Raw genomic sequence first — 12,412 nt, 5'->3', positions numbered from 1 at the left:
CTTAGAACATTTTCAGTTGAGTAGAGTTTTGGAACACTTAAATCATGGAACACCTGTGGGAACATTACGAGAACTCCTTTTGGGAACATACTCTTAGAACTCTGGAACACCAGTGGGAACACTGCAAGAACACCTTTTGGGAACACACTTGTAGAACTCCGGAACACCTGAGGGAACATTGCAAAACTCAACACATTCCCGGCAGAAAAACCAAAAAGATGAGATTAATCTTGAAATCCAAAATTTTATTATTTTGAATTAAAATTGTCAAAAAGGAAGTATCAAAATTCTTAACCAATGTATTTGGCCACAATAAGCGTAAATCAAATACATACACGCTCTTTTTAAGAGAATGCTGCCTTTTAATAGCTGCATTAGCACATGTCATTCACATGGTAAAATATATATCTGACTATCTCAGTCAGCATCACTAAAAAACATAATAAAATGTATCTGGTTTCTTTGTGCACAAACTCCATTGAATCAAAATCCTTAACCAATGTATTTGGCCACAATAAGCGTAAATCAAATACATACACGCTCTTTTTAAGAGAATGCTGCCTTTTAATAGCTGCATTAGCACATGTCATTCACATGGTAAAATATATATCTGACCATCTCAGTCTGCATCACTAAAAAACATAATATAATATATCTGAACAGTTCAGCCTTAAGCGTGAAATAAAAACACAATCAAAGAAGAGCATATATAGTTCAAGCAAATTCAAAATTCTGCCGATTTTCCAGGTTTATTTCTTTTCTGAATGCGCATTTTCTAGTTCATCTAAATGATAATATCTCCACTCATCCAAGCCAAAGTGGCTAACTTTTCAATCATTGATTCATATCTTTGAGAAAAATCACTTAGAAAATCCCTTACATATCCCCTGAAATGAAATTCCTAACAGTTACCGCCAATACAGAAATGTAGTTTTATAGCATACAGTTTTAGTGAAAAATTATTATTGAAGATGAAATTTGACCCTGAAATTAAAGATCGCCTAAGTGGAGCAAATGTTGTGGCCTTTTAAAGTGAGTAGGGTCAGGATGAATGAATTAATGAATGCCTCGTAGAATCACACTGACCCTTCTCACTTTAAAAGGCCACAAAATCTGCTCCACCAAACTGATCTTTTAAATCTCACTGTCAGATTTCAATTCTAATATTGTATTTTTACTCAAACTACTCATTAGTTTACCAAGGCTGGATTTTCCAGGAATTCAACTACATGTATTATTTAACTACATGTAAAATGGCTGAATAATTTGGCCGTTCTATTGCCTTTACGACAATTTTCTTGAAATAGAACTGCCTGAAAGAATGATAGGGACTCCTTGAAAGGTCTCGGATAGTTCAGGTCAAAAATGTAGTACAATACCAGTGTTGCCAGTAATGCTAACTTGATTCCGGATAGATCTTTGTAGGTGGTACAATCGATAAGCACTGTTCCGATAGAAAGAAAATATTGCGCATACGATACCCCATCACCAACCACAACAATACTTGGGAATGCTGAATTTTCTGAATTGCTGGTCTTTCCAAAGTCCACTTCCTAAAAATACCAATACTGTAACCATAAAAACATTGTATGAGATTTTGACTATCCTTAAATTCAAGTCAGAGAAATGTTTTAAATACCAGAAATATTTTAAGTACCAGATATTTTCATAATTAGCTCAAGCTTAGGCAAATGAACTTACGTCAACAACGGAAATTATACAACGTGAATAATTGTAGCTTGTTTCCTTGTGTACAAACTCAATCAAGGCAATCTGATGCTGATCCTCCTAGAATGATAAATACGTAGGTTTAGAATACATATACTGTATAGGCGCGTTTAGACGACATTATTTAGATGGGTCTAAATTAGGACAGAACTAAATCTGTGTGTGTGCCGTGGAGAGAAACTGGTACTAGGAGCCGGTCTAAATCGTACTCTGCAATATCAATTCAATTGTATCGTCAGCAATTACTTATCAAGCCTATTAATATAGTTTTAAGATTTCATATAATTTCTTTACTACCTAAAATTAATGTGTACGCTAACGGATTATTATTTATCTTAAAATCTCAGCGTATGTTGATATTTGAATAGATATCCCTATAAATTGTTCTGGAAAATACCTAGAATCTATTATAGGTTGATGTGTCCAGATATATGGTACACTGCGTCAAAATTGTTCAAATAAAAAACTGCCAGGGAATCATAAATCTATGATCATTTACATAAATTTTGGGGTAAAATACTCATGGCGACATCCTGTGGGCCCAGTGCGGACCGATTTAGACCGGTCTAACTAGTTGTCGTGTGAACGCAGCTATATAGATTTAGCCATGTGTTGAAACATGGACAAAATGTTGAAGCTAACAGATGAAAATAGCAGGATTACATTATCCAAGCAGAACTCTTCAAAGTGTACTTCGTAATTTAAAAAATCAACATCAATCGGGCTAGGCGACTTACGCTAATATCTCCATTCATCATAGCCAAAGTGGCTAACTTTTCTAACATTGATTCATATCTCTGAGAAAAATTATGTAGAAAGTCCCTTGCATATCCCATCAAATGAAATTCCTCGAAAATCTAAAAATATCCAAAACAAACTTTACAACCAAATAAATCTTATTTGATGTGGAAATTTCAAAATCAAAGATATTTGCACTCACATAATCTAAATGTTGAAAAAATTTATACTTTTGCGTGAAGAAAAGTATATCGCCTGAATTTCTTATTTCCTGTCGACGCTGCGCTAGTGTGGCCTTCATCAGTTTGAATATCTTTGGTCGGTCCAACAATCGCTTTTCTCCTAACATAGCAAGGTCAGCTTGGTCTAAGAGATTAAAGAAAAGAGGCATCTGAACTCAATTCACATTAATACATTTCATATACTTTGGAATCATTCTTACCACTTTTTGAGACTTCAGAAGGACTCAGGTCTTCAGCTAAAACACCAACGGGCGACGGAGACTCCTGACTCAAAGCACCGCAAACTAAAAGAGACTCGTTTGTTTTAATATCATACCATAATCTGAATAGAATTTCGTCAATCATATATACAACTAAACCATTATTTCAGATAAATACCTGACGCTTTAACAGCTTCGCAAGAACTCCAGTCTTCGTTTAAAAAACCAACAGGTGATGGAGACTCCCGACTCAAACCACGGCAAGCTAAAAGAGACTCATCTAATTAGATGCGGTAATTTGATTGGAATTTTATCAGGAACAACAACGAACTATTCATTTTATAACTACCTGATGCTTTAACAGCTTCGCAAGAACTCCAGCCTTCGTTTAAAAAACCAACAGGTGACGGAGACTCCCGACTCAAACCACAACGACCTAAAAGAGACTCATCTAATTAGATGCGGTAATTTGATTGGAATTTATTCAGGAACAACAACGAACTATTCATTTTATAAATACCTGACGATTTAAGAGCTTCGCAAGAACTCCAGTCTTCGTTTAAAAAAACAATAGGTGACGGAGACTCCCGACTCAAACCACAACGACCTAAAAGAGACTCATCTAATAAGATGCGGTAATTTGATTGGAATTTTATCAGGAACAACAACGAACTATTCATTTTATAACTACCTGATGCTTTAACAGCTTTGCAAGAACTCCAGTCTTCGTTTAAAAAACCAACAGGTGACGGAGACTCCCGACTCAAACCACAACGACCTAAAAGAGACTCATCTAATTAGATGCGGTAATTTGATTGGAATTTTATCAGGAACAACAACGAACTATTCATTTTATAAATACCTGACGCTTTAAAAGCTGTGAAAGAACTCCGGTCTTCGTCTAAACCACCAACAGGCGACGACGGAGACTCCCGACTCAAACCACGGCAAGCTAAAACAGATTCATCTGTTTTAATATCATACCATATTTCATTAATAATACATACATGTACGACTAAACTATTATTTCATAAAATTACCTGAAACCTTAACTGCCTTCCTGTAACTACTGCTAGCTGACGTATTATCTCTCTTCTTTCTGTAGTGCCGAATGTGTCTCACTTTCATACTTAACGATTTCTTAAAAGCCACCTTAATCAAACAAAATCGAAGCACAATAGGACAGGTGCTAAGAAGACCTAGTTTGGTCATATGATAGACCCTTCTATTTCACATTCTCATATGAAATATGAAAGATCTACATGGAATATTATATCAGGTAATATCAAAATTGTACATTTTCAGAAACCAAGATGGTCACCAGGCGGCCATATTGGATGATATGATGACCTTGCTTGGTCATATGATAGACCATTTCATTTCACATTTCAGAAACCAAGATGGCCGCCAATCAGCCATCTTGGATCCAATTAATACAAATATAAAACTCCTCCGAGATGTTTTGGTCATACACAATATATGTGAATTTGAAGCCGATTGGCCAAAAACTGTGGTCTGTAGAGCGTTCACAAGAAATATGACACACGCACGCCAGACCACACTAAGACCCAGGGCCGGTTGCATAGTCACGGCTAAGACTTAAGACCAACTAAGTTCTATAGCCAATCTAACAACCTAAGATCACTTCTAAAATTTAAGACAACTTTTGGACTTAAATCAAAACTGTGCAACCAACCACAGGGACTAACCGAATGGCCTTCGGCCAAGTGGGCTAAAAATTATAACATATATACCGGTATTTAGTCTTTTTCCTTAAAAACATTTCAGGATTTTGCTTCGATGAATCCAACTTGAGATATGAACTATCACTTTTCATTGAAATTCCAAGTTTTAGATTAATATGCAAATAGTTAAAGGTTATAATATAATATAATGTAATTATAATATCATATAATGATTACTTACCCAAGGCTTTGTAACTTTACCAGCTGAGATTCTGGCCAAATTGGGATATCTTTTTATGAGTTCTTGGCATGCCTCTGTATATTGTCTTGATGTCGAGATTCCCTCGGGTCTCTTGAGTAAACCGTATGCCATTTGAGTCACACATTCATCCCAAACGGCGGCAGCAGCTGATGCAGAGGCTGATAGCTTATCCACCACATCAGCGCTTAGTTTTGGTAATTCCTTTAAATATTGGATTTTACAGGCTTGCTACATGACCAATTCTAAATTTGAGGGTTATTCGAGGGATTTGAGGGGCTGTAGGAACCCTGTTATAATTGATAGTATATAAAAGATATACTCACAATTGATGCCGATTCCTCCGAATCAATGAAATCAGACCTTTCTGAGCTGATGTCAGTATCAGTTGACGAAGATAAATCAGGTTGAAGAGTACTCTTATGGACGTCTAATAAAAATTATAATTGAATTATTATTAGTTAAAACAACTACTACAAGTTTGTGATAATTTGATGATTCACCATTTCTAAGAATATATACGCCTATATACTCACCATAATTGATCAGAGTTTCACCAGACTTTAATATGAGGAGAGTCGTATCAGTTTGTGAAATCACCTCAAACACCTCTTCGTCGAAGATCTCAGTTCCATCGCTGGTGTACACTGACGGTGGATCATCTTCACTTGAAGATAACCATTTCGTAGCTAAACAACCAAAAATATTGTTATACAAGATTAAATAAACCAGTATATTTACATGAACTTGAACTTGAACTACATAATACCAAATATCGACTTACATACCTTTATCTTTTAACATTTTTAGTGATGACGCGATCAAGAAAACTTTGTTTCCTGCTGAATTTATGCACCGATGAAGTGTGGTTTTGTTGTCGACCGAACACATATTTTAATAAAGCTGACACTGTCAGTGTGAGATTGAAAACCTTGCTTTTTCAAACGGACAGTTTACCTAAGCAATAAGAAATATTTCCACAAAAATTCCAGCATTAAAGGAGTAGTCAGATAGTTGGATATACATGGAACCTCGTTATAACATCAGATATAACGATTTATCGGTTATTACAAACTGTTCAAAATAGGATAATTTGACCTCCTATAATTTTTCCTACTGGATTCAAAATTTATCAGTTATAATGAACATATGTTCTGGTCTCATGAAGTAACGAGGTTCCACTGTAGTTTCTGACAGACACACCACATCCAGTGACCTAGCCTTCTATAAAATCTATAAAAACAACAGCAGTTTACAACATTACGAGAGGACTATAGCAAAGTAAAACATATCTCTTATAACCAAAGCATTTTTGGGGCAGTACCCAAGGGAATTGGAGATCCTGAACAGACAAGATCTTATTTCTACTACAAGAGTGATCCTCTCGAAGCTCATAAGCATTGAGAGTGTAATCATACCTCTCGACTAAAAACCTATCAAGTAGCAAGTATTTCTCTTCCTGAACAACTACAATCTTAGTAATCTTACAAAATACGGGATATTCATCTTCATCGAATTCTAAAAGGAGAATGTTGTCAGGCATGTAAATATGACCATGTACGACGATCTTTGGGCTTATCATCAAAGGACCTATCTGCAATCTATGTGTTTCACGTACTAAATATGTCATTATATCATTGAAATGGTCTTCGTCTTCATGCATTATGTGCCCAAATTTTATGTCATCTTCGTCATTTAAGAAACGCATGGATCTTTGCCCATCCGTCCCGAGTTGCTGAAGACAAAGCCACTGCTGGTGCTTTGTCGCAATAACTAGAGCAATATTCTTAAAATTGTTCCATTTCATCTTTTTGAAAAAACCATGTTTCCCTTCGAAGCGCATACACCAATGTGTGCGCAGAGGACCATATTTTCGCATCTGATCCCCCAAATGTACCATATAGTGCAATTTGGGCGTATAGCTCTCATCGGGATAAATCTCTACGAATTTTCTGTTGTGTACTGCAACCAATATATCTATAAATGCAATAGTTTCATCAGATATAATAGGGGATAAACTCAGAATAGTTATCTTTTGAAGACGTATCCAGTTACTCCAATACTCATCTCTATCATCTAGTATGTTCATAGCGTTCAAAATGAATGGCAAATGATACATTAATATCCGCATAGATTCAGACGTTTGATTTAGTTTTCCATTACCAAAAAGAGTTTTTCTATCTATGGGTTGAGGTCTATCTTTCATTTCAAGTTCAGAATAGCTGTAATTTGCTATGCAGTTGTTTAGAACACTAACATTCATGTTTTTATCAGATACCATATGTCGAAGACATAATTTGGTCTCATAATTGCAAATTCCTTCCAGTAGTACATGCATGACATCCATAGGAAAACACTTCGTTATCTGGAAATCATTGATACCTTGCAACACAGAATCATTATTTATCCCATACTCACTACTCATTAGAAGCCTATCAGCCCTACTAAGTTCTTTCAGGTAATTACACCTCTCTCTATGTTCAACTTCTTCTCGCATCATGCAGTCAGAGGGACAGAATATAGCATTCATGTCATTCTTATGAATATCACAAAGTCTGCAAGGCTTGCTGGCTCCACCAACCCCTTCTTTAAAGCCAGCAATTTCATTTGCTGCAGGCGTATCTCCAGTGAATGCCAATAAAGTCCCATTAGTACGATATATGCCGGAGGGTAAGATGAATGTGTACCCATCATAGAGAGTGTTTAGATCATCAACAAAATTTTTAAGAAGCTTTTGAAGCCTGTCCCTGTGACCAACAATATACTTTCTCAGTGTAACAGCTACAAGATGAATTACTGGCAATTTTGATCGTAATTCAGGTGGAATGTTGCATACAACTACATAGAATATGATTATTTTATGCAATTTGGCATGAGTTCCAATCGGATTGGCTAGCTCGAAATCATCACAGTATGCAAGAAGGCAAAGTGCATTCGGGTTTTTTTTTAACAGAGGATGGTTTTTGAAATAAGTACCATCGCACATGTCTCGCATGTATTGATCTTCACTAGCATGACTTATATTGGCACAATTCTTTACTTGAGGTATACTCAAAATTGATTTAAGAGTTTCTAATAATGGTATAAAATAGCCAAGAGCAGGGGCTTTCTTGAAAATATATCTACCTTTAACCTTGACCTTTTTGAAATAATGACCTAACACTATTTCCACAGGTTCAACCAAAGAGAAATTATCTCTAAAGAACTTGTTCTGCATATAAGTACTTTGAAGCCCAGCAAATACATCCTGCTTTTCAGCAAAGTGATGAGTAATCAAATTCTTTTGTTCTTCATTCAGTCCAGGAACTAATCTAAGAATATTATCACGAGTACACTCAGAAACAATTTCAGTAAACTGGCTGACTGTTTCAAGCATCTCACAGGTTGCTCTTGCACTTATTTTATGGCCAGCTCTCATTTTTAGAATGAATTGCCCAGCACTCATTTTCAGTTGGTCAACTGCTGCAACATTGAGTTCATTTTGATTTTGTTGAATATCATGTTCCACTAGGCCTAAGTCAGGTCTAGGATCATCATTTAGGCCTATTTGGAGATTTTGCGGTTCTGGTAGGCCTATGTCATCGGGTTCATGGTCAACTTCTTCCCTATGGGCATGGTGGCGTTTAAAATGACTACGATATGAAAAATAATTATGATAGGTGGCACCACAGGCATCACACGTTATTTTGAAATGTGGATCATTTCTATGTTTTCTTAAGATGTGACTTTTAAAATCATCATTGCTTATTGAAAAAAAAGTTACATAAGTTACAAGTATAGACCATACTTACTCTCTACTGTACTGATTCTACAACGATAATGTTGTATTTATGACTTGATATTCGATCAAATAATAGGCACAAATATTCTGGATCAGGTTGCACTGTCCTATGTTAAAAAAGCATATGGTAAAGTGGCTATCAATCACTTCATCGCTGACGTCAAAATTCAAATAAGAGCAAATTTCCAGTATGCGCGTAAAACTAGTAATATCTTGGAATGCAATATATCGTTGCATGGGCATGGCTGAACGGCAAAGAAACTGAAAAGAAAAATAACACAGTTTCAGTATATCATCATGCCAATAAAATGCACCGCAGCTTTTATCTTTTTATTTAGGCCTACAGAGATGTAAACTATCATACCCGTAAAGGCCTCGAATTATAATTTCTTAAGGCAATGAATGTGGAATTTTGGCGACTGTTCGTTTTTAGCAGACAGCTTAAGCTCAACGACCTTGAGAAAAGTCAAATCAATCAAATTTACTTTCTTGAGCGAGATTGCAGCTTTAGTTCATAGGTTCGAGCCCTGCCCTGATTAACAGCGCGGAGTCACCGAGGAAAATATTTTTTGGTATAAAACTTTAATTCACAAGGCAGCGGCCGCTTATAATTGTCTGAAAAAATGTGGCTTCACTTAGCTCGCTGTTATGGTGAAGGCCTCCCCCAAAAGATTTTCTGCCGCATTCATTCATTGCATTTATGGCGCATCGTGGAGCGATTATTAGGCCTACGCCGGCTGTGAAATGCACTGTTTGTTTAGGCCTACATGATCTGACATAATTACTTCCAATGAATGCCGATTAATATTATAAGATCAAGAATACAAAAGCTTACTAAAGATGATTCTCCACAGTCAGCGAGGTGCAGTGAAGCGTGCTAGAACGCTTTGAAAAGTCACGTACGCTCTAGTGGAGTGATCGGTGTGTTCTTGCCGTTCCATAGCCGTTCTCAGCGTTCATCAGAACGAGCTTTTGCACTTAAATCAGCTTAGAACACTCGATGATGTTCCAAATTCATTGAAAAGTGTTCGGGAACACCTTATTTCAGTGTTCTCAGTATGTTCACTGCGTTCTTAGTTTTTACAGTGCATGATTCATCTTCATTGCATCTCCTCATACATTTCATGTAGAGAGTTGAACCGTCGGTCAGTTTACCATATCGGGTAAGGAAATCCGATCCCGCCGGTGAGATTCTCTACTCCCATCATTTTAGAATTTAGTAGGGTCCCTCCCTCGATCGTCGCCATTCGTACCTCTACACTCATCCTGACCAGTCGGTTATAATAAACGTTCAACACATATATCTAAATTCGCGAGTGGTCATTTCTTTATTTTACGGACAATCATTTCACGGACAACACGTATCACATATCTGAGCTAGTCCCATATATCATTTGCGCGCGCTGACCCATTTTTATAGATTCCGCGCAGTGTGACGTCACCTTGCATGGAGGATGACGTCACACAGCACAAAAAATGGCCGCCGCGCAAAAGTTCCGAGATTAAAAGTTTAGACGACTGTACAAATAGTAAATCGGGATCTAACTTAGTAAAATAAGGTGAGAGCGAAAAGAGATCAACCTAAAGTTTTGATTATTAAAAGCTGAAATAAATTATATTACTATATGCAGAGAAAATGAGGTGCACAGAATGTAAAATGAAAGGGGCGAGCTAATCATCGCCCAAAAACGTTACAATTAAAAAAAAATGAGGAGGGCTCCGCAGCGGAAAAAAAAGAAACTATACATTATAACGACAACATTTTAAACTAGTTAACAGGAATTTCCGCTACACAGCCCCCACCAGTCCAGAATGTCCCCATTCAGAACAGGCGACCAAACTACATATAAAAAGAAAAATACATTATCACATAAAATACGTTACATCAACAATATTACATCAACAGTCTGCAGGACTTCTACGATTACGAATTAGGCGCAAAGTTTTTCGATCATACGGTCTTTCATTTCTTCTTGAATTGAACAAAATTTGCAGTCAAATCGGTCACTGGGCCGACCCTCAATCGAAATAATGCCGCCCCACTGTTCATGCCGGTGAATGACACGAATCGGAACTCACGGATCGCTGGGCGAATTATCAAAATTACTCATGTATGAATTCTATTATAATGTATTACAACCACTTTTTGGAGAAAAACATATAGAAATCTTATATGTTGATACTGACAGTTACATATTAAAGATAAAAACTAATAACATAACTGATGATTTAAAAACATTAAAACATCATTTTGATTTCAGTAATTATCCTAAAAATCATGAATTGTTTAGCAATGATAACAAAAAAGTTCCAGGGAAGTTTAAGGATGAATTAGGTGGTGAAGAAATGATTGAATTCATCGGTATTAGATCTAAAATGTATTCATATAAAACTAAAGAACATGAAGCTAAAAAGTTAAAAGGAATAACCAAAAGTGTAGTAGAAAAGAATATTCATTTCAAAGATTACATCAATTGTATATTCAATGAAGAAGTTAGAAAACATAAGATGAGATCATGAAATGTTTATTGAAGAGATAGAGAAGATAAGTTTGAATCCATTTGATGATAAAAGATACATTTTAGATGATGGAATTCATACAGTTGCTTATGGTTGCAATTTAGATGAATACTTAAAATTTAAAAGAGAAGAAACAAAAGAGAACGAGATAATGGAAAGAATTCTAACGTGTTAATCAAATTTTAATAAAAATATGTATTATAAATGGAGAGTAAACAAGCAAACAGTGAGAACAACAAATTATTTCTAGATAGAAGAAAAGATACTTCAAATGTCAAATCAGTAGATTATAAATTTAAGAAGTTAAAAGAATTAATAATCCATAAGAAATATCTAATTACAAATATTGATACAGTTACTAACAAATATGGAGATAAATTAGTTATACACTTAGAATATGAAGGATTAAAAGGAAATACATATAAATTCGGAACATATTTACCAGATAGATTTCATAGATTATCAAGTGAAGATCTAGAAGAATTATGTTCTGGAGATTTCTATTTCGTATACAAAGGTAAGAATGAAAAAGGGCACCATGAAATGGATTTCGAATAAGAAAATATGTAAAATAAATGGCGGAATTAAAAGAATACAGAATATTTGTTGATTAAAGAAAACTTACAAATCATAAATCACATAATTTATTAGTTCAATCAGATAGAGATTATAAAAATTGCGTAGATTTGAAATTAGTTAATATAAGTTTATGTAATTCTTTTTACAATATATCGAATAAAACTATTGAACATAATACTTTTTTAATTCATATTAGAAATGTAAATAAATGGTTTGATCTAATTTTAAGAACAGGATTATATAATTTAGAAACATTATCTCAAGAAATTAATCGTAGAGCACGGTTGAAAATTAGAAAAGATGATAAATTTTTAATTAGATTTATAAAAAGTGATAGCACAAATAAAATTAAAATAAAGGTATTTGATGAAAGTCAACATGCATTTATAGTAAAAAAACCATTAGCTAAATTGCTAGGAATTGCACCAGATGTTGTTACAGTAAACGTAGAAGGCATTTCAAATATAATACCTTTTACACACTTTTATATTTATTGCAATTTAATTGATCCTACAAAAACATTTGAAGCAACTAAAGATACAACATGTAAGTAATTGGAAAAGTGGGCTTTCAGGCCAGAGGACGAGAGGACGAGACACCACTCATCACCACAAGTAATTTTTTTTTCCTACTCATCACCACAAGTAATTTTTTTTCCTAATAAATGGGAGATAGAAAAG

General features: G+C 35.1%; 2 protein-coding genes across 2 annotated transcripts; both read right to left on the bottom strand.

The window, feature by feature from the left end:
• Positions 1 to 260: 260 nt before the first annotated feature.
• Positions 261 to 8,448, bottom strand: LOC141913836 (uncharacterized). The gene is made up of 17 exons (XM_074805000.1): positions 7,979 to 8,448; positions 5,641 to 5,691; positions 5,389 to 5,541; positions 5,179 to 5,282; positions 4,835 to 5,056; positions 3,949 to 4,060; positions 3,771 to 3,860; positions 3,600 to 3,686; positions 3,429 to 3,515; positions 3,258 to 3,344; positions 3,087 to 3,173; positions 2,909 to 2,992; positions 2,669 to 2,832; positions 2,466 to 2,585; positions 1,702 to 1,788; positions 1,402 to 1,553; positions 261 to 887 (listed from the first exon to the last, which is right to left on the bottom strand). Exons 1-17 carry the CDS (start codon positions 8,295 to 8,297, stop codon positions 785 to 787), a joined length of 2,109 nt encoding a protein of 702 aa, XP_074661101.1. The 5' UTR covers positions 8,298 to 8,448; the 3' UTR covers positions 261 to 784.
• LOC141914149 (uncharacterized) lies at positions 6,105 to 7,876 on the bottom strand. The gene has a single exon (XM_074805415.1). The coding sequence runs from the start codon at positions 7,845 to 7,847 to the stop codon at positions 6,105 to 6,107; it is 1,743 nt and encodes a 580-aa protein (XP_074661516.1). The 5' UTR covers positions 7,848 to 7,876.
• Positions 8,449 to 12,412: the final 3,964 nt, after the last annotated feature.

The sequence above is a fragment of the Tubulanus polymorphus genome, chromosome 12, assembly GCF_964204645.1.
Source record: "Tubulanus polymorphus chromosome 12, tnTubPoly1.2, whole genome shotgun sequence".
NCBI lineage: Eukaryota > Metazoa > Nemertea > Palaeonemertea > Tubulaniformes > Tubulanidae > Tubulanus > Tubulanus polymorphus.
Note: the sequence above shows the minus strand (reverse complement) of the source record. Positions and strands in the feature narration are given on the sequence as shown.